The 22,053-nt window shown below is 36.3% G+C and overlaps 3 protein-coding genes across 10 annotated transcripts; all 3 read left to right on the top strand.

Moving 5' to 3' along the window:
• Positions 1–1,287: 1,287 nt before the first annotated feature.
• LOC121183368 (zinc finger BED domain-containing protein 5) lies at positions 1,288–5,118 on the top strand. Its single transcript, XM_041040411.1, has 4 exons — positions 1,288–2,980; positions 4,384–4,592; positions 4,697–4,757; positions 5,009–5,118. Exons 1-4 carry the CDS (start codon positions 1,288–1,290, stop codon positions 5,116–5,118), a joined length of 2,073 nt encoding a protein of 690 aa, XP_040896345.1.
• A 1,959-nt stretch (positions 5,119–7,077) lies between these two features.
• On the top strand, positions 7,078–14,010 carry LOC121182984 (receptor-type tyrosine-protein phosphatase C-like). Of its 7 annotated transcripts, none has more exons than XM_041039707.1 (15): positions 7,080–7,355; positions 9,335–9,442; positions 9,673–9,684; positions 9,890–10,156; positions 10,263–10,493; positions 10,582–10,695; positions 10,948–11,082; positions 11,206–11,349; positions 11,681–11,827; positions 12,358–12,566; positions 12,672–12,732; positions 12,883–12,991; positions 13,210–13,235; positions 13,408–13,445; positions 13,629–14,010. In XM_041039707.1, exons 1-14 carry the CDS (start codon positions 7,292–7,294, stop codon positions 13,425–13,427), a joined length of 1,647 nt encoding a protein of 548 aa, XP_040895641.1. In that variant the 5' UTR covers positions 7,080–7,291; the 3' UTR covers positions 13,428–13,445; positions 13,629–14,010. The 7 variants fall into 7 exon arrangements, with proteins under 7 accessions (XP_040895640.1, XP_040895637.1, XP_040895639.1 ...); XM_041039704.1 differs by lacking the exon at positions 13,210–13,235 and having other exon boundaries at positions 7,139–7,156; positions 7,241–7,355; XM_041039706.1 differs by lacking the exon at positions 13,210–13,235 and having other exon boundaries at positions 7,078–7,355; positions 10,597–10,695.
• Positions 14,011–15,042: 1,032 nt separating this feature from the next.
• LOC121182986 (receptor-type tyrosine-protein phosphatase C-like) lies at positions 15,043–21,805 on the top strand. 2 transcript variants are annotated; one of them, XM_041039714.1, is made up of 13 exons: positions 15,043–15,061; positions 15,146–15,258; positions 15,991–16,008; positions 17,008–17,019; positions 17,230–17,460; positions 17,549–17,662; positions 17,895–18,029; positions 18,153–18,311; positions 18,732–18,878; positions 19,024–19,229; positions 19,331–19,391; positions 19,642–19,679; positions 19,895–21,805. In XM_041039714.1, exons 2-11 carry the CDS (start codon positions 15,195–15,197, stop codon positions 19,349–19,351), a joined length of 1,107 nt encoding a protein of 368 aa, XP_040895648.1. In that variant the 5' UTR covers positions 15,043–15,061; positions 15,146–15,194; the 3' UTR covers positions 19,352–19,391; positions 19,642–19,679; positions 19,895–21,805. The 2 variants fall into 2 exon arrangements, with proteins under 2 accessions (XP_040895648.1, XP_040895647.1); XM_041039713.1 differs by lacking the exon at positions 15,043–15,061 and having other exon boundaries at positions 15,078–15,258.
• The last annotated feature ends 248 nt before the right edge of the window (positions 21,806–22,053 follow it).

Genomic DNA, 22,053 nt, shown 5'->3' with positions numbered 1-22,053 from the left:
TTGTAATGCATCTTGCTTTCTTTTCATTTAAGAAATGAGACTGTGTGAATCAGGGAGACATTTGTGCATCACTTGTGTATTTTTGGTAAAAATTACACTGAAGATGAAGCCAACTGCATCTCTGAACATATTTGTTACCGATCTAATTGGGACATCAGCTCTTTACAGTCAATGCCAGCTCCAGCTGAGCAATGTGGCAATAAAGTTTTCTGTTTCAAACCTGGTATCAATGACATTTGCTCAGATTTTACTACGACCATCACATCAGAAAACTGTGGGGACTCTTCCTTTAGCCTCACCAAACACATCCCCGTCGGTGTGTTGAATGTGCTTAAGACCTAATTTCCTCATATTTAATTTTGTTCTTTTTTCCACAGATTTCTTGAATACAGCTGAAATAAATCAGACTGTTTCCAAACAATTTCCTGTAAAAATAGAACCAACGTTGCCTCCAAACTGTAAAAACCTCTCCATTTATTACACCTGTTGGGGTAAGTGGAAAGACTTGAAGTACAGAGACTTTGTGTGTCACCAACATTGTGAATGAACTGGAAATCAGCAATTTCCAGTTTTATTTAAAACTGAAGCAATCTGAATTGTCTTTTGCTAAAAGAAACCTTCTCCTAGACACTGAGGTATAAGTACCAGTTGCTGAAGAAATGCTGTCGTCTTTGTGTCTCCTCAGAACATGATGGAGTCAATGAGCCTAAGAACCTGTCTGAGCTGGAGCCTTTCACAGACTACGGCTGAACTGGTCAGATCAAGGACAACAATGTCACCATAGGAAACACAGCTGCTGTTGACTTCAGGATTGACTGTGGTTTGTTGATGTTCACTTCACCTCAGTGCATTGAAAGCTTTTATCCTCAGATCCTGTGGAGTGAATTACTGTATAGTACCAGTTCTCAAGTCTGTGTTACAAATGTCTGATGTGTTTCAACAGATGTTACAATAAAAATCACAAAGGAATACGCAAGTATTACATCCACTGAGTTGAAATGGAACACAACCAGTCAGAACTGTCAACATGTCATCATCAGAAGCTTTCCTATGATTGTAGTTGTAGTCCCTCCAATCAAAAACATGGGAGTAAGTAAAAATGATTTAGATTAACTTTCTCATTTCTTTTTTTGTTTTCACAGGAATTTCCTCTTGGAAAATTTTGGAGATCCTTTTATTCCTCAGTTTATCTCAGTGGTTCCCAAAGTTGGGGGAGTGGACCTTTTGTGGGGGGTGGGGCGCTTCAAGGCAAATGAATGAGGCCTGCTTGAGCACTGCTAGCACAACATGGACAGGTTTGTGAGGGGGCTCCCAACTAAACGTAGAGCAGAGGATGAGTCTTCACCAACTCAAAGCACAACTTCCAAAGCAAAGACAAGAAAATATGACGAGGCATATATCGCCCTCGGCTTTACCAGTACAACAGTGGGAAACAAGGAGAGACCACAGTGTGTTATGTGTCTGAAAATACTAGCCTCTGACAGTTTGAAACCTAACAAGTTGAGACGCCACTTGGAGACAAAACATCCAGAGCACAAAGATAAGCCAGTTGATTTCTTCAAAAAAAAACTCATCAACTGTCGTGCACAACAGAGTCGCTTTACTAAAGCTGCATCTGTCCCTTCAAATGCTCAACTGGTCTCATATAAAGTTGCCTACCGAGTTGCACAGTGTAAAAAGCCGCACACTATAGCCGAGGAACTGATACTTCCCTCTGCTATCGATATGGTTTCAACTATGATTGATGAAGCAACAGCCAGCAAGCTAAAGGCAGTTCCTCTGTCAAACAATACTATCGCAAGGCGCATTTATGATCTGTCAAAGGACATAGAGGAGCAGCTTCATGACAAGGTACGAGAAAGCCGGCGCTTTGCTCTGCAGATGGATGAAGGGACAGACCCTACCAAAGACTGTTTACTGATCACGTACGTCAGATTCATTGATGCCGATGATTTGAAGGAGGATCTGCTTTTCTGCAAACCACTCGCTACTAGAGCCACTGCAGACGAACTGTTCAAAGTCATGGACACTTACATGAAAGAGGCCGATCTGAAATGGGAGCACTGTGTGGGGATCTGCACAGATGGTACTCAGGCAATGGCCGGGAAACGAGGTGGTCTCCAGGCTCTCATCAAGCGCGTTTCCCCCAGTGTACAGTGGACACACTGTATGATACACAGAGAAGCTCTGGCGTCTAAACAGCTGAGTCCAGAGTTGAACGACGTCATGACGGACATCATTGCCACAGTAAACTACATCAAAACACGACCCGTCAAAGCCCGGATTTTTTCTGCTCTGTGTGAGGAGATGGGCTCCCACCACACAGCTGTTTTGTGTCACAGTGAGGCCCGATGGCTGTCACGTGGGAAGGTTTTATCCAGGATCTTTGAACTGCGAGATGAGATACGCACCTTTTTGGAGGAGGAAGGTAACGAACTTGCCCTCAAGTTTAATAACAACAAATTCCTCATGAAAGTTGCGTACCTCAGTGACATGTTTCAGAAACTCAATGAACTAAATCTGCAGATGCAAGGCACCAACACATACCTTCCACATCTAGCAGATAAAATCAGTTCATTCACAAGAAAACTGGAAATGTGGGAGCAGCGAGTTCAGGAGGGAAATATAGACTCATTTGAGAACCTGAAATCATTCATTGAGGTCAACAAGCTTGAGAACACAGTGATCCCATGCATGAACGCTCACATCTCTGCCCTACAAAAACATTTCCAGAGGTATCTCCCAGTGCAGGATCCCAAACTATACGACTGGATCCGAGACCCCTTCAGTGCAACACCACCTGCAGACTTCAGCCCTGCTGAGGAGGAGCAGTTCATTGATGTCACCTCTGATTCAACACTGAGGCTGCAGTTTCAGTCTAAGACACTGGCTACATTTTGGATCGGAGTGGAGAAGGATTACCCACTGCTCGGTGGGAGGGCTGTGGCCACTCTCCTTCCTTTTGCCACATCCTACCTTTGTGAGATTGGTTTTTCTGCAGTGGCCTCAATCAAGACAAAATACAGATCAAAGCTGGACATTGAAAATGAACTAAGAGTGGCAGTCTCACAGCTGCAACCTCGATTTGAGAAAATCTGCAGCACAAAGCAAGCCCACACCAGTCACTGAAAAGATGTGGGGATTAAAGGTGTCATTTCTAAAGAGCAAATGTTCATGTTTTCTTGTTTTGTTTTGTTTGTTTTTCCATTTAGGAAGCTGCTAAAGTTTTAAAGTCATCGTCTGCAGAGGCAATCTTGAGAAAATATCTTGAAAGCAATCAGTTCTGTTACACAGTGAAAAATTGAGAGACATAATGCGTCACTTTTAGTGATTGCAGTGTAAAGGTGATTAGTCATTAATCTTCATTAATAAGAAGTTGCAAGTTTGCATTAAATATAATGTTTAAAATAAATTCCAGTGGAGCTTGAAAGAACTTTGTGTCTGAAATATTCTTATCTATAAACTACTCTTATCTATAAAAAGGGGGCCTTTTTTATAGATATTAGCTTGAAAAAATCATATTAGCTTGGAAACTGAGAGTGGAAGTAAGTGTCCAGAAAAAAGATCTTTTTGAGAACATTATGGTCATTTTCTATATAACACAACAAGACTTTCCTATTTAATTCTAATTCTGCTAATTCATCAAATTACACTAGTTATTCATTAAGTTTGTGTATTGCAAAACTGTTGAGTGTGAGTTAAGATAAATAACTGTGTGGCAGTAAAAATGAATATCTTCCTGAAACACTTTCTTAAAACCACACAGAGTTGAAACCTTTTCAGTATTTTGGGAGAAAATGAAGCTTTAACTTCACTACATGAATGTTTGAATTTGACACTTCAAAACAAGGTTTACTGTAATTAATGATTTAGCTCTGATTTAAGCTCATCATAGTTCATTTTTCAACTCCAAATGCATTTTTTCTCTATTTTCAGTCTTGGTGTGTTTATTCATCACTGTAGAATATAGAGCCTGGAGTGTGAAGCCAGAGTAATTACTGCCTTTTAGTGTAAAAACTTCAATCAATTAGTATATTGATAACTTAAACGAATTAATTCAATTAACATTGACAGAAGGATGAATGTATAGAAGTGAAAGAAAAAGAATTGAAAGAATGCTGAATTAAAAAAAACAAATTTAAATTTAATAACTTTTGATAGAAAGCAATTTTTAAAATTCTTTTATTTCTTCTTAGTTGGAGTTCTTATTGATTTTGTTTTCAAGTTAATGTAATGATCCGTCATTGCACATTTTATGTACAGGATAATCACTAATACTAACAATAATAAATTCATCAATAATTGTTTAAAAATCACTTTAAAGGTAATTCAGTATGAATGTTGTATCTGAAGTTAAATATGTGCTGCTTCACTTTCTTACAGTTCCAGACGGTGTTTCTGATCTGAATGCGACTGTTCTAGAGAATAATGTGATTAAAGTAACCTGTGGTCATTCAGAACGCTTTCATGGACCTCAGAACATATACAGAGCACAACTTCATTATGGCAGTGACACACTGATTTACAAAGAAAATACAGAGTGCGAGTTTGAATTCAAAGATCTGAGCTACTCTACATCCTACACAGTGGAGGTTTGAATAATCCTATTTTTCAATTTCACAATAATATTATCAGTTTATTCTTCATATTACTCGAATTCTGTGATAGCTAATAAAGGGATTCTCTGTTTTTCCAGGTGACTGCTTTTAATGGAGAATACGAGAGCAAACCCAACACAGTAGATGTTGCCACTCTGTGTATGTACTGTTTTTATTAATGTCACAAATTATCTCACATTATTTGGTGAAATCATTTGACACATGTTGTCCTGACATACAAAAGGGGGGCCCTGCAGAAAAGGTTTGGGAACCCCTGATTTAAGTAATGAATTAAAAAAACGACAACTTTAAAATGGAATTGAACAAAATTACATCTTTTTCCTTACATTGTGTCTTTAACATAAATACAACCCCTTTAAAAATCTTTTCTTCTAACCATCATTTTACAGATAACGACAGAGCTGTCATTGGTTTTTTGGTCTTCATCATCACATTTTCTGCAGTGGCTGTGGTGCTCTACAAGATTTACATTAAGAAGCGCAGAACGTCCAGAAAGTAAAGATCATTCTGTTTCTAATCTCCTGCATAACTTTGACTGTTACATTGTGAAAATTAATATTTTCATTAGTTACTTTACTGATAATACATCAAACAATACCACAGAGGTACTGATGCTGATGAATTCTGTTTTTTTCCAAGCAATGAAATGTGTTCATTGCTCCATTCAAAATTATATTTTATATAAACAGAAAACTTTACTAATTCTTCCACAGTGATATGAGGCTTGAATCCACAGCAAGTGAGTGGACTTTAGGTTTCCTTTCTTCCAATCACATGGCATAATTTTGTTTCTAATCTCCTGCATAACTTTGACTGTTACATTGTGAAAATGATTAATTTCATAAAACAATCCATCAAACAACACCACAGAGGTACTGTTGCTGATGAAAACTTTACTAATTCTTCCACAGTGATGTTAATGAAGATGTGATGCTTGAATCCACAGCAAGTGAGTGGACTTTAGGTTTCCTTCCTTCCTTCCTTCCAATCACACGTAGCAGCTACAAATGATTACTGATGTTTTAGCTGCTGGGTTATAAGATCCTTTATCACTGATCATGAGTACATGTACACGTCCTGTGCTATATGTGATTAACACAAACTAACCCGCAGTATTTCCTGTTTCTTTGTCGTAGTTTATGTTAATGTCAGACCTCCTGGATGGCATCACAAAGAAGCTCGCTGATGAAGAAACGCCTGATGGAGCTGTACATCAAATCACCCTTTACTCTTTACTCTGCTTAGTTATGAAGATGTTCAATATGTAGTAAGTCTCTTTGCAGTTTTAAAATTTATTTTCAAACTTTTAATCATCTTCTCGTTATTAGCTAAAATCTCCTGTACTATGTATATTCAGTTCAATGGTCATTTTCTCACTTTGTTACACCTGACAGTTTTATCATGTCTGTTGCTTTGATGTGCACATTGTACCATGTTAGAAACTGTCCTTTTCTCATTGCTGTTTTTAACCCCCTTGAGAGTCTGGCAAAATAAATAAAGTTACACCAGCTAAATCCCAACCACACTTAAAGGTGCTGCTGATCATTTCACTAAAGTCTGTTAGCTGCCAACCCTTCAACCACTCACTAGAAAATACATTAGATTTTGCTAAAACACTGTACAACAATTTACAACACATTTGTGTTACTACACAAATAAGTTTTTAGATGTGAAGTAATGTTTGGACATTGACTTGGGATTTGCTCACAAACCCACTCACAAACACCACCTATAGAAAAGGAAAGTAACAGCAGCAGTCACAGCCCATTGATCATGTTACGTTTTTCTTCCTTTACTTTGCATCTGTGTCTGAAAAAAAAAAAATAATGAAAAAAAACCCATATCCTTTTAATCAAACTTCCACATTTTGCATGTTTAAAATATAAAATCAAACATACCCTCAAAACACTGCAGCTCAGCAGCTGGAACTTTCACAGCCTGAAGGTGGCACAAGTGTCCAAACTGCAGCTGTTATTACTTTCCTCGTCTGTAGATGGACACAACCATGTCTACTGCTGTGTTGAGTTACAGTCCAAGTTCAGTGGCTCCACCAAGTGCAGCAGCCATCGTTATCCTGAATCAAAACAAACTCAGTCTATGCTTTGTTGTCCTAATATCCTGTAATCTACTGTCTGTCAGTTGTATATACATGACAGTGTTTTATATGTCAGGTATTTTTATTCATTTAAAAAGCCACTGTAGGATTTAAAGAAGGGAAGCCAGACACAAAGTCCAGTGTTGGTTCTTATCAGTCCTGAAATGTTGCACTCAGCACTACCACACACTGTTTAAAACACAGTGTATTTTAACACAGTGTATATTAACACAGTGGTTGCACATTAACAGACTGACTAACAAGAATATCAAAAGACAGACTACATGAAAACAAAAATGTGAGGTTTAGATGACAGAGGATTTCCTGTGTGCAGCAGCACAACAGAAATGAAGCTTCCTGTCACCAAAAGACGTCAAAGGTATATTTCTGGGTGTAAGATCACTCCCACTCATTTAACTTGAGATCAGAGGTGAGGTTTAAGGTGTGTCAAGATGCTGTGCCACCACAATTAGATGACATTTATTTTCAGCAGTCAACAAAAATAAAACATACAATTTCTTTGCAGAGTGGTAATATACTGTCCAGTGTGTGGCTGTTCACACCCTAACTCCTGTACATGGCAGGTCTCTGTGTTCTCAAGATCCTGCTGCTCTGGGCCGGGGTCATCGGTTGGACCAAGTGTAAGTAACCATCTTCAATGTTGATTTAATGAGCATCTTTACAAAGGGATGGTGGAAACACAAATGTGTTTTGTGATCTTTCGTGATCTTTGTTTCTGGCGTCCTTAAACATTCAAGAATTAAAAAAGCTTGTTTTTAACAGACTGAAGACTTTTCATGCATTTGACAATTTTATATTTTTCAATATTGAAAATGTAATAAGATCATGTTAGATATCTGTATTTTCAGTTCAACATTGCTTTGAGAAGCAACAGTTGAAATAACTTTTATCTGATCACACAATTTTCCACAATAAAGTCTGTGAAACAATGAGTAAGATTTCGTCTTCAAAATAAAAATACAACTTTCTGCAACTTTAAATTTACGGATTTACAGTGTTTAGGTTCCAAAGTGGCCTTTTTAATAAATTCAATTTTTTGTAATTAAAAAAAAATTGAAAATAGTTGTGAACTTCTTTATAGTTTGTGATAATTCATGACCGTAGCGTGTTGTTTGATGTAGTAGTTCCAGTGTGCAATACAAAAAAAAAAAAAATTACTCATTAAAATTAAAAAATTTACTTAAATTTACTCATCATTACAATTGTTTTAAAACATAAAAGACAGAGTGGTATGCCAACAGGAAAAAAAACTAAACTAAATACTGGTATTAATAACTGCACAACTATTTGCAATTAAATATTCAAACATATTTAAATTTATTCCTGAATATTGTACATTGCACATTTACCATTTTAAACCCCACATACTGTCAATCATTTAAAATAAGTAGTCATTTTTTTTGTCTTGTCCTTCTTCCTCTGATTCTACATTTGCCGCTCTTTAACACAAACATGTAATTTGACATAAATGATGAAGAGGAGGAACAATTTTTTTATAACAATAGTATTAATAAGCAGTGAGGAGTCTTAATCCTGACTAACACAAAATAGCTCATCACGTTTAATGTAAAGTATTTTCTCATTCAGATCAAAAATTTGTAAATATATTTTTGCAGTCTACCACTACATCTGGCTTCTTATACTGTATTTCTGATCAGAAGGTGGTTAAGTAGGACTCTAATATGGTTGGATAATAGGCTGTAGATAGTTAATAAAATACAGGCATTTGCTCTAAGTTGCTCTAAAAACTGATGGATAAACACTTTTTTTGTGTGTGTTCCAACATCCAAAAATTTAATTTTCTTTCTCCCCTATCTCCACAATGTAAATGTCACATATATAATTTAATACATAATACACTCAATAACTGTATTTTTTAGTGTTGATGCACCATTTATTTATTTATTATTTTTAATGTCATGAAATAAAAAGTAACAGAACATTAACATTTGAAGGAAGTCTCGTTTTTCCTGTTTTACTGTCTGTTTGCTGCAGGAGTTGTATTTTAGACTGTCAGAAACATTGAACCATAAACGATGATTCATTTCTACAATTTCCACCTTCAGACATTTTTACTATAGTAAAAGTATTTATTACTTTTAGAGCAGAATTTTATCTTTACAGAGTCACAAAAAAACTATTTGACTTTAAACTGAAATGAAATAAATGTTGTTTGATGTAACAGGAAGTCAAGGTATTGATCTGTGCACGCTATAAATTTATTCTGAACATATTTTCTCTTTACTCTGAATAAATCCTTATGTGATTGTAATCTAAACCAAAATATAAAAACTGAAAGACTCTATGGCACAAAAACCATTTGTTAAAGAAAGGGTGCCATGACTTCAGAAACCCCTGCAGCTGCCCACAAACCTCCACCCAGCTCACCAACCCCCAACTCAGTCTCTTCAGATCAGATATGCAATTCAACTACCATGTCTGGTAATGTATTCAGCCTCAGTTTACAGTTTCATTAGAAATGTTAGTGCTACATTTAGCGTGATCCTGATATGGTAGTTAAGCATCATATCAGGTAAGACCACTGACAGAGAAGTATTTGTACCTGAAGGTGACCTCCAGCATGCTCTCTATCCTGCAGCCACTATTCCCACTACCTCACCCATACCCAGCAACCAAACGGACTCTCAAAACCTGACCTCACCTCCAGTCACCCAGCTCATCACCACTGTGATAACTACCACCCAAGGTTGGAAATTTCTCATTTATTATATAGGACTCTGATAAGATTGTCTTATTCATATGAGTATAAACAGTGAACAGTGATGCTAGCACTGCTGAGGTTTGGGTTACAAGTCACTCATAGATTGCAGGTACTTGTTGTACTTGCAAAAAACTTTGGAAGAGTATTTGAAATGATTCATGTTGTATAATCATATATTAATGTTCTGCTTACTCTTTTCTGATCTCCTTCTCCAGCCCCACCTCAGTGTGAGTATCAGTTTAAACGATAATCCAATTTACATTATTTCAAACGTGTTATTGTGATTATATTGGTATCCAGTGTCTGTGTTTCTCTCTTACTTTACAATCAATGCAGGGAAAGTATATTTTACAAACTGTCTGAGCTTAAAAAATGTCACCAGGTGGTTCATCTTCACTAAGAGATTTTTGATTCTCTTCACTTTGTGTGCAGGTTCTTATACTGTAACACCCATCAAGTTTGGCTTCCAGTTTAACATTACAAGCTCAACCACTGGTGACTACACCATAAACATTAAGGATGAAGATCAATCAGAAACTGCAGAAAGTGTCACTGTTTACTCCAATCAAACGTCATCTCATGACATTAAAGACCTGAAGCCCTGTACTGAATATGAGCATAATGTGGCATTTATTGATGCTGCTGGTCAAGAAAACCCCTGTGACTACACTGAAAGTCAAACAAGGACAAATGATATAAGTGAGTAAAATAATTCTTATTCTTGTAATGCATCTGCTTTCTTTTCATTTAAGAAATGAGACTGTGTGATTCAGGGAGACATTTGTGCATCACTTGTGTATTTCAGATGAAAATGACATCGAAGTTGAAGCCAACTGCATCTCTGGACATGTTTGTTACCGATCTAATTGGGACATCAGCTCTTTACAGTCAACACCAGCTCCAGCTGAGCAATGTGGCAATAAAGTTTTCTGTTTCAAACCTGGTATCAATGACATTTGCTCAGATTTTACTACGACCCTCACATCAGAAAACTGTGGGGACTCTTCCTTTAGCCTCACCAAACACATCCCTGTTGGTATGTATAAAAGGGACTAAATTCATTTTGACATGAATGTGCTTCAGACCTAATTTCCTCATATTTTATTTTATTCTTTTTTCCACAGGTTTCTTGAATACAACTGAAATAAGTCAGAATGTTTCCAAACAATTTCCTGTAAAAATAGAAGCAACGTTGCCTCCAAACTGTAAAAACCTCTCCATTGATTACACCTGTAGGGGTAAGTGGAAAGACCTGAAGTACAGAGACTTTGTGTGTCACCAACATTGTGAATGCATTGAATTGGAATGGTAAAGATTTGAACCAGCATTTTCCAGTTTTATTTAAAACTGAAACAATCTGAATTGTCTTTTGCTGTGAGGGGAAGGTCCAAATGTGATTCTAATCTAACACCTAAAAGAAAACTTCTCCTAGACACTGAGGTATAAGTACCAGTTGCTGAAGAAATGCTGTCGTCCTTGTGTCTCCTCAGAACATGATGGAGTCAACGAGCCTAAGAACCTGTCTGAGCTGGAGCCTTTCACAGACTACATCTGTACTGGTCAGATCAAGGACAACAATGTCACCATAGGAAACACAGCTGCTGTTGACTTCAGGATTGACTGTGGTTTGTTGATGTTCACTTCACCTCAGTGCATTGAAAGCTTTTATCCTCAGATCCTGTGGAGTGAATTACTGTATAGTACCAGTTCTCAAGTCTGTGCTACAAATGTCTGATGTGTTTCAACAGATTTTACAATAAAAATCACAACGGAACGTGTTACTGATACATCCATTGAGTTGGAATGGGACACAACCAGTCGCAACTGTCAACATGTCCTTCAAGGTCTTCAGAAGCTCTCCTATGACTGCAGTTGTGAACGACGCCACAACGGTAAGTCATTCAACCAAATAATTGAGATTAACTCCCTCATTTGTTTTTATTTTTCTTTTTACAAGAATTCACTTTTGGAAATTGCTGGAGATCCTTTTATTCATCAGTTTATTTGAATAGTGAAATATACAGTGGCCAGTTAAATCATTCATGGACCTACAGTGCTCCATGATGCCAACACTTCAGCGTGATATATCAAATCACTGTTTGAAATGTGACACAGAAATAACAAATTGGATTAAATCATTTGAATTGAATCATTTAAATCAATCTGTTGTCCTGTTATCCAATGAAACAAAACAACCTAAACATTTGCATCACTTTGTTACAGCTGCAGCTGAAAAGCATGCATCAGGAGGAACATGTCATATTACTGGACTGAAACCATGGAGAATTTACACCTGTGAAGTCCAACCCAAGTACAACAACAAGGAAGCTGACAAAAAAGCTTCAGTTACACGGGGCACTGAGAGTGGAAGTAAGTGTCCAGAAAAATGATCTTTTTGAGAACATTATGGTCATTTTCTATATAACACAACAAGACTTTCCTATTTAATTCTAATTATGCTAATTCATCAAATTACACTAGTTATTCATTAAGGTTGTGTATTGCACAAACTGCTGAGTGTGAGTTAAGATAAATAACTGTGTGACAGTAAAAATGAATATCTTCCTGAAACACTTTCTTAAAACCACACGACAAATGGAATAACAAAAAGTCAAATTTAAAAGCCTTCATCGCTTAAAGACATATAATGATACACAAAAATAAATTGTGATTATAACCAATTTTTAAAATTCTTTTATTTCTTCTTACTTGGAGTTCTTATTGATTTTGTTTTCAAGTTGCAAATATAATTGTCAGTCTTCGCACATTTTATGCACAGGACAACCACTAATATTAACAATAATAAATTCATCAATAATTGTTTAAACATCACTTTAAAGGTAAGTGAATTTGTAATGTTGTATCTGAAGTTAAATATGCTTTGCTTCACTTTCTTACAGCACCAGACGATGTTTTTCATCTGAAGGCAACTCTTCCAGAGAATAATGTGATTAAAGTAACCTGTGGTCATCCAGAAAGCTTTCATGGACCTGAGAACATATACAGAGCACGACTTCATTATGGCAGTGACACTCTGATTCACAAAGAAAATACAAAGTGCGAGTTTGAATTCAAAGATCTGCTCTACTCTACATCCTACACAGTGGAGGTTTGAATAATCCTACTTTTTAATTTCACAAGAATATTATCAGTTAATTCTTCATATTTCTTCAAATTCTGTGATAACTAATAAAGGGATTCTCTGTCTTTCCAGGTGACTGCTTTTAACGGAATACATGAGAGCCAACCCGAGACGATAGATGTTGACACTCTGTGTATGTACTGTTTTTATTAATGTCACAACTTGCTAAGTTAAATAACTTTAATACATTATATTCTGACATGCAATACACACCACTTTATTTCTCTACATTGCACCTTAAATGCCATGTTGATAATCTTCTTTTATAACTATTGTTTTACAGACAATGACAAAGCTGTCATTGGTTTTCTGGTCTTCATGATCATCACATTTTCTACAGTGGCTGTGGTGCTCTACATGATTTACATTAAGAAGTGCAGAACGTCCAGAAAGTAAAGATCATTCTGTTTCTAATCTCCTGCATAACTTTGACTGTTACATTGTGAAAATTAATATTTTCATTAGTTACTTTACTGATAATACATCAAACAATACCACAGAGGTACTGATGCTGATGAATTCTGTTTTTTTCCAAGCAATGAAATGTGTTCATTGCTCCATTCAAAATTATATTTTATATAAACAGAAAACTTTACTAATTCTTCCACAGTGATATGAGGCTTGAATCCACAGCAAGTGAGTGGACTTTAGGTTTCCTTTCTTCCAATCACATGGCATAATTTTGTTTCTAATCTCCTGCATAACTTTGACTGTTACATTGTGAAAATGATTAATTTCATAAAACAATCCATCAAACAACACCACAGAGGTACTGTTGCTGATGAAAACTTTACTAATTCTTCCACAGTGATGTTAATGAAGATGTGATGCTTGAATCCACAGCAAGTGAGTGGACTTTAGGTTTCCTTCCTTCCTTCCAATCACACGTAGCAGCTACAAATGATTACTGATGTTTTAGCTGCTGGGTTATAAGATCTTTTATCACTGATCATGAGTACATGTACACGTCCTGTGCTATGTATGATTAACACAAACTAACCCGCAGTATTTCCTGTTTCTTTGTCGTAGTTTACGTTAATGTCAGACCTCCTGGATGGCATCACAAAGAAGCTCGCTGATGAAGAAACGCCTGATGGAGCTGTACATCAAATCACCCTTTACTCTTTACTCTGCTTAGTTATGAAGATGTTCAATATGTAGTAAGTCTCTTTGCAGTTTTAGAATTTATTTTCAAACTTTTAATCAACTTCTCATTATTAGCTAAAATCTCCTGTACTATGTATATTCAGTTCTATGGTCATTTTCTCACTTTGTTACACCTGACAGTTTTATCATGTCTGTTGCTTTGATGTGCACATTGTACCATGTTAGAAACTGTCCTTTTCTCATTGCTGTTTTTAACCCCCTTGAGAGTCTGGCAAAATAAATAAAGTTACACCAGCTAAATCCCAACCACACTTAAAGGTGCTGCTGATCATTTCACTAAAGTCTGTTAGCTGCCAACCCTTCAACCACTCACTAGAAAATATATTAGATTTTGCTAAAACACTGTACAACAATTTACAACACATTTGTGTTACTACACAAATACGTTTTTAGATGTGAAGTAATGTTTGGACATTGACTTGGGATTTGCTCACAAACCCACTCACAAACACCACCTATAGAAAAGGAAAGTAATAGCAGCAGTCACAGCCCATTGATCATGTTACATTTTTCTTCCTTTACTTTGCATCTGTGTCTGAAAAAAAAATAATGAAAAAAACCATTTCCTATTAATCAAACTTTCACATTTTGCATGTTTAAAATATAAAATCAAACATACCCTCAAAAAACTGCAGCTCAGCAGCTGGAACTTTCACAGCCTGAAGGTGGCACAAGTGTCCAAACTGCAGCTGTTATTACTTTCCTCGTCTGTAGATGGACACAACTATGTCTACTGCTGTGTTGAGTTACAGTCCAAGTTCAGTGGCTCCACCAAGTGCAGCAGCCATCGTTATCCTGAATCAAAACAAACTCAGTCTATGCTTTGTTGTCCTAATATCCTGTAATCTACTGTCTGTCAGTTGTATATACATGACAGTGTTTTATATGTGAGGTATTTTTATTCAGGTGGTTGATGTTCACTGGTAAATATATCATATGAACCAGACCATAACTAACTATAAAAAGCCACTGCAGGATTTAAAGAAGGGAAGCCAGACACAAAGTCCAGTGTTGGTTCTTATCAGTCCTGAAATGTTGCACTCAGCACTACCACACACTGTTTAAAACACAGTGTATTTTAACACACTGGTTGCATATTAACAGACTGACTAACAAGAATATCAAAAGACAGACTACATGAAAACAAAAATGTGAGGTTTAGATGACAGAGGATTTCCTGTGTGCAGCAGCACAACAGAAATGAAGCTTCCTGTCACCAAAAGACGTCAAAGGTATATTTCTGGGTGTAAGATCACTCCCACTCATTTAACTTGAGATCAGAGGTGAGGTTTAAGGTGTGTCAAGATGCTGTGCCACCACAATTAGATGACATTTCTTTTCAGCAGTCAACAAAAATAAAACATACAATTTCTTTGCAGAGTGGTAATATACTGTCCAGTGTGGCTGTACACACCCTAACTCCTGTACATGGCAGGTCTCTGTGTTCTGAAGATCCTGCTGCTCTGGGCCGGGGTCATCGGTTGGACCAAGTGTAAGTAACCATCTTCAATGTTGATTTAATGAGCATCTTTACAAAGGGATGGTGGAAACACAAATGTGTTTTGTGATCTTTCATGATCTTTGTGTCTGCCGTCCTTAAAATAAAAATACAACTTTCCTGCAACTTTTAATTTACGGATTTACAGTGTTTAGGTTACAAAGTGGCCTTTTTAATAAATTCAGTTTTTTGTAAATTAGAAAAAATAGAACATAGTAAATGGTGAATTGTTTTATAGTTTGTGATAATTCTTTGTTTTGATGGCAGCATGAGGGGTTTGATAGAATAGTTCCATTCTGCAATAAAAAAAATAATAAAAAAAATAAAAATGCTTATATATAAAATCTTTTATTTATTATTTAGACCGTAAAAATGCTAAACTACATACTGGTAATAATCAACACTGCACAACTCTTTATATTTAAAAATTTAAACATATTTATTTAAATACTCCACCATATTTATTCCTGAATACTGTATATTGTACATTTAGCATTTTAAACCCCACATACTGTAAATCACTTTTTTAAAAAGTACGCACACTATTTTTGTCTTGTCGTACTTCCTCTGATTCTACACTCACTGCTCTCACAAACCCATGTAAGTTCACATAAATGAAGAAGAGATTAGAGAAGGAGGAATACTTTTGCTCTAAGTTGCTCTAAAAGCTTATACACTTTAAAAAAATGTTTTTTTGTTCTAACATCCAAAAATTGCATTTTCCAGCTCCACCACCTCCACAATGTAAGTATCACATACATATTTTAATACATAATACACTCAGTAACTGTATTTTTTAGTGTTGATGTCCCGTTTATTTATTTATTATTTTTAATGTCATGAAATAAAAAGTAACAGAACATTAACATTTGGAGGAAGTCTCGTTTTTATTGTTTTACTGTCTGTTTGCTGCAGGAGTTGTATTTTAGACTGTCTGTCAGAAACATTGAACCATAAACGATGATTCATTTCTACAATTTCCAACTTCAGACATTTTTACTATAGTAAAAGTATTTATTTCTTTTAGAGCAGAATTTTATCTTTACAGAGTCACAAAAAAACTATTTGACTTTAAACTGAAATGAAATAAATGTTGTCATTTGATGTAACAGGAAGTCAAGGTATTGATCTGTGCACGCTGTAAATTTATTCTGAACATATTTTCTCTTCACTCTGAATAAATCCTTATGTGATTCTAAGCTAAACGGAAATATAAAAACTAAAAGGCTCTAAGGAACAATACACATTTGTTAAAGAAAGGGTGCCATGACTTCAGAAACCCCTGCAGCTGCCCACAAACCTCCACTCAGCTCACCAACCCCCACCTCAGTCTCTTCAGATCAGATGTGCAATTCAGCTACCATGTCTGGTAATGTATTCAGCCTCAGTTTACAGTTTCATTAGAAATGTTAGTGCTACATTTAGCGTGATCCAGGAAGTGCCCAAACAGACTCTCAAAACCTGACCTCTCAGTCACCCAGCTCATCACCACTGTGATAACTACCACGCAAGGTTGGAATTTTCTCATTTATTATATAGGACTCTGATAAGATTGTCTTATTAATATGAGTATAAACAGTGAACAGTGATGCTAGCACTGCTGAGGTTTGGGTTACAAGTCACTCATAGATTGCAGGTACTTGTTGTACTCGCAAAATGCTTTGGAAGAGTATTTGAAATGATTCATGTTGCATAATCATATATTAATGTTCTGTTTTACTCTTTTCTGATCTCCTTCTCCAGCCCCACCTCAGTGTGAGTATCAGTTTAAACGATAATCCAATTTACATTATTTCAAACATGTTATTGTGATTATATTGGTATCCAGTGTCTGTGTTTCTCTCTTACTTTACAATCAATGCAGGGAAAGTATATTTTACAAACTGTCTGAGCTTAAAAAATGTCACCAGGTGGTTCATCTTCACTAAGAGATTTTTGATTCTCTTCACTTCTGATTCTGTTCAGGTAAAAATGACATTGAAGATGAAGCCAACTGCATCTCTGGACATGTTTGTTACCGATCTAATTGGGACATCAGCTCTTTACAGTCAACACCAGCTCCAGCTGAGCAATGTGGCAGTAAAGTTTTCTGTTTCAAACCTGGTATCACTGACATTTGCTCAGATTTTACTACGACCCTCACATCAGAAAACTGTGGGAACTCTTCCTTTAGCCTCACGAAACACATCCCTGTTGGTATGTATAAAAGGGACTAAATTCATTTTGACATGAATGTGCTCCAGACCTAATTTCCTCATATTTTATTTTATTCTTTTTTCCACAGGTTTCTTGAATACAACTGAAATAAGTCAGAATGTTTCCAAACAATTTCCTGTAAAAATAGAAGCAACGTTGCCTCCAAACTGTAAAAACCTTGCCATTGATTACACCTGTTGGGGTAAGTGGAAAGACTTGAAGTAGTGAGACTTTGTGTGTCACCAACATTATAAATGGATTTACATACATACTGTAGATGGAGATCTACAATGCAATTTTTTTCATTTTTTTTCTTTTGCCCTAAATGAGTCCAAATTTGATTCTAATCTAACACCTAAAAGAAAACTTCTCCTAGACACTGAGGTATAAGTACCAGTTGCTGAAGAAATGCTATCGTCCTTGTGTCTCCTCAGAACATGATGGAGTCAACGAGCCTAAGAACCTGTCTGAGCTGGAGCCTTTCACAAACTACAGCTGTACTGGTCAGATCAAGGACAACAATGTCCCCATAGGAAACACAGCTGCTGTTGACTTCAGGATTGACTGTGGTTTGTTGATGTTCACTTCAGCTCAGTGCATTGAAAGCTTTTATCCTCAGATCCTGTGGAGTGAATTACTGTATAGTACCACTTCTCAAGTCTGTGCCACAAATGTCTGATGTGTTTCAACAGATTTTACAATAAAAATCACAACGGAACGTGTTACTGATACATCCACTGGGTTGAGATGGAACACAACCAGTCGCAACTGTCAACAGGTCCTTCATGATCTTCAGAAATTTTCCTATGACTGCAGTTGTGGTCCTAGTCCCTCTGATCAGAAACACCGAGGTAAGTAAATCTGTTTAGAGTCGATTTCTAATTAGTCTTCATTTTACAGAAGTGCACTTTGAGGAGTTATTTAAAAAAAAATGTTTGTCAGTTTACACGTTAAGTGAATTATAGATATTTGACTTATACTTGAGCATGCTGAGTGATCCATATCCTGTCCTTAGATCCTCAGATTGAGACTAAGAACAGAGAGTGGCATATGCTGTAATACCCCTTGAGGCATATTTGTTACATTGCACTATATAAATAAAATCTGAATTGCTGATATGCTAAATCATGGTCTCTCACCAGACCAGGTAAACAAAACCACACAAAATGTGATACAGACAGGATTTAAATGCCACTATTTTCCCTGTTTCCACTGAAAGTCATTACCTGTTATTCAATCGAACATCAAAAATAATGAAAACGTTGTTGCAGTTACAGCTAACAAGCAACCATCAGGAGGAACATGCCATATTACTGGACTGCAGCCATACACCAGTTACACCTGTGAAGTGCAACCCAGCTATGACAACAACAGAGTTGCCCAACCAACTAGAGTTAAACAGACAACTGAGATTGGAAGTAAGTAATCAACCAAATTATTACAGCTGCCTCTATGATTTGAATCTGATATATCTGAACATTCTGACTGAACAATCAACTGCTGTTACAGTGTAGAGTCGGATAGCTCAAGGAAAATATGGCTTGTTTTCTCACTTTCTTACAGCACCAGAAGATATTATGAAACTGACGATGCAGGGCCCAGTGAATAATGTAATTTCAGTACAATGTGTTCATTCAAAACGCTTTAATGGACCTGAGGAGACATACATAGCACGTCTTCATTATGGCAGTGACACTCTGCAGGAGAGTAATACAAAGTGCGAGTTTGAATTCAGAGATCTGAGGTACGCTACGAGCTACACAGTTCAGGTTTGTGTAATCCTAATTTCTAGCTTTACAAAAGTATTCTCGCTATCTCCCTCATCCTGTATTTCAGTGATAACTGATAATGTGATGAACTGTCTTTCCAGGTGACTGCCTTTAATGGATAATTTGAGAGCAACCCCAAGACAGAATATGCTGCCACTTCCAGTATGTGCTGTTCAAATCGATACCTTCAATTTCTAAATTAAGTACATTTTGACGCATTTTGCAGAGATCCATTTCTATTCACTGTATCTTAACCATAAATGCCATCACTCTGATATTCTCCTGTTACAACCATCATCTTAAAAGATATCAACAAAGATCACTTTGGTCTTCTGGTCATCATCATGAGCATATTTAGCTCTTTAAAACTGTTCTTGACATGACTCACGACACCGACATATTTGCTCTGCAGTGACGTGGATGGAGATGTGATGCTTGAATCAACCGCTAGTGAGTAGACTTTCAGTTTTCTTCAGCAAACTGCAATCACATTCAGCAGCTACAAACTGTGAATGATATTTTAGTTAGTTAGATTATTATACCACCTGTGACACTGTAGTTTTAAAGAAACTTGGATGAAATCTTTGTATTGTAAGGGAAGTGCTGTATAGTTTGACAAGTACGTACAAATAAGTTGCACTATTTCCTTTTTTTTGCTGTCATAGTGTTCGTTAATGTACCTCAGTCTGCTTGGCGTCATAAGAAGCATGCTAATGAGGAACGGCCTGATGGAGTTGCATAACAAGTCATCATTTACTGGTACTGAGTTGTTCTGTACTGTATATAGACCTGTTTACACTGGCACCAAGTGTGTTTAGAAGATGCCTTACCTGATAGACCTAACAGTTCAATTCAACAATTTAAGACTTTTAAAGACCTTTTTAGTATCACATTAAATCCAATTTAACACTTGATTTATGTAAATACTGAGTATGAAAGTACGATGAAACACCCGAGGGATGCTGTGGCTTAGAATTACTTTTTTAATTCCCGGTGGTATATATAATATACAATGATTACTGGTTACCGGATAAGCAGCATTAAAATTGATGGACAGACCAATTAAAAATTAAATGTTATTCAATACATGTTCATTATAAGACAATGAGCTCTTAGCTACTGAGGCTAGTACAGAATTCAGCCATCCCACATGTAGTTTATAGGTCATCGCTGCCAGCAGCAGGCAACAAAACATACATGCTTTTTGAAGACCTACGAACACTTTATGAGACAAATTTGGTACCAACAATTTAAGCAATGATAGATCCTGGCCAAACTCCAGTTACGTTTTTATGAAATCCTTCTCTTCAAATATGCTCAAGTTAAAAGTGAAACAAGAACTTGGGGCTGTGGCTATTCAGCTGTAAGCAGTTTAATGTTAGACGGGTAGAATATATGAGAACATGAATATTAAAATGATGCTTAAAAATTCACTTGTGTAGCATACTCTGTAATTTATTGTTCAACTCTCAGATGCGTGTGCCACCTGCAGGCCATTAATGTTACAGTTTTCAGGTGTGTGTTTTTGTGGTGGTTTGTCTTTCTCTCTTTTTTAATTTTTAACTCCACTTCGTTATTTATGTGTTTCTGAGGTGTTTACATTTTATATTTGTATGGCAAATTATTACCAATCATGACAAAATTAACAAAATTAATAAAAAATGTAACATTTTCAGCATCAACTACTGTACCAATAAACAACACAAACAAAATCAGTTCAACTTGATCAAAAAGTCACTGAAGAATGTAAATAACAGAAGCCAGTTGTTTATCATGGTGTGCTACAGAAAAGTTGAATTTATGTGGAAATACTTACCATTAAGGTGGTATAATTTACCTTTAGCTCATCAAAGTGAAACATCCCAACACGTGTGGTAAACTCAAACGGTAACGTCAAACTTGTCCCCCTTTACCGGTGATGGTTTGGTCCTTCCTTACAAAGGACCAATGTGGTTCTAAACCGCCATTAACAGCTATTAAGAGCTCCAAGCACTCATTCTAATGAAATGAAATGAAAGCTTTATTGTATTTTGTTAGCATACAAGGCATGTGTGATGATGATCGTTGATTTGACATGAAATGTTCAGAAAACAACCAAACCATCAGAAAAATAAATATTAATTGCAAGTATTTACTATCTGGGAAATACCTGGACTCTTCAATACCAGCTTCACAGAGTGTGTGGAACAGTAAGATGAGCCAAGGTAAAAGGCTGGGACATAGTAGAGCGCTGTCATAAGTTACACAAAGACAAAAAACACTCCCAATCAAGACAGCTGTAATTCTTAAAGTGACTTAGCACTGTGTGTATTAAACACCTGCTCCTAGTGACAATAAAATAACCTTATTTCCTTATAACTGACTACGGTGCTTTGGTATTGTGAAAGGGCATCAATGTAAACATGTCCAGCCAATACAAACGCATTAGGTGCTTCAGTTAAATATGTATGTAAAATACATTTTTAAAGTTTCTCCTAAACTACTGGAGAACCCATGTTTGATGATAAATATTACCAATCTCTTCAGGGAATTCTGTATAGCAACTAAAATATATAGAAAGTGCCTTAAAGCAACTGCTCCCCAGTAATTACAACAAAATACTGGTGCTATACAGACAAGTTTGTTCAGGAGAGTGTAGAGAGAAAGAGTAAACAGCTCTGTGGGTGAAGACGATGAAAAATTACTGAATAACTGAACTAAAATAACAGAAATTTAAAAAGATTTTACTGCAATGAGAGAGAAAAGCTTTATAAAGGAACAAAATTAAGGACAAGGTGTACAACTGCAAACAAAAATTGCAAACACTGTATTTGCACGTCTCAGA

The sequence above is a fragment of the Toxotes jaculatrix genome, chromosome 6 (genome assembly GCF_017976425.1).
Source record: "Toxotes jaculatrix isolate fToxJac2 chromosome 6, fToxJac2.pri, whole genome shotgun sequence".
NCBI classification, from domain to species: domain Eukaryota; kingdom Metazoa; phylum Chordata; class Actinopteri; family Toxotidae; genus Toxotes; species Toxotes jaculatrix.
This window is presented reverse-complemented; position numbering and strand designations above follow the sequence as displayed.

Excerpts from the sequence above, each read along its gene's own strand:
- LOC121183368 (XM_041040411.1), top strand. The coding sequence starts at position 1,288 with ATGGACAGGTTTGTGAGGGGGCTCCCAACTAAACGTAGAGCAGAGGAT. Across the intron at positions 2,981-4,383 it reads TTTTGCCACATCCTACCTTT|TTCCAGACGGTGTTTCTGAT; the intron begins GTGAGATTGGTT and ends ACTTTCTTACAG. Across the intron at positions 4,593-4,696 it reads CTACATCCTACACAGTGGAG|GTGACTGCTTTTAATGGAGA; the intron begins GTTTGAATAATC and ends CTGTTTTTCCAG.
- LOC121182984 (XM_041039703.1), top strand. The coding sequence starts at position 7,292 with ATGGCAGGTCTCTGTGTTCTCAAGATCCTGCTGCTCTGGGCCGGGGTC. Across the intron at positions 10,494-10,581 it reads CACCAAACACATCCCTGTTG|GTTTCTTGAATACAACTGAA; the intron begins GTATGTATAAAA and ends TTTTTTCCACAG. Across the intron at positions 13,446-13,628 it reads GATGCTTGAATCCACAGCAA|TTTACGTTAATGTCAGACCT; the intron begins GTGAGTGGACTT and ends TCTTTGTCGTAG.
- LOC121182986 (XM_041039714.1), top strand. The coding sequence starts at position 15,195 with ATGGCAGGTCTCTGTGTTCTGAAGATCCTGCTGCTCTGGGCCGGGGTC. Across the intron at positions 18,312-18,731 it reads CTCTGATCAGAAACACCGAG|TTACAGCTAACAAGCAACCA; the intron begins GTAAGTAAATCT and ends ACGTTGTTGCAG. Across the intron at positions 18,879-19,023 it reads ACAGACAACTGAGATTGGAA|CACCAGAAGATATTATGAAA; the intron begins GTAAGTAATCAA and ends ACTTTCTTACAG.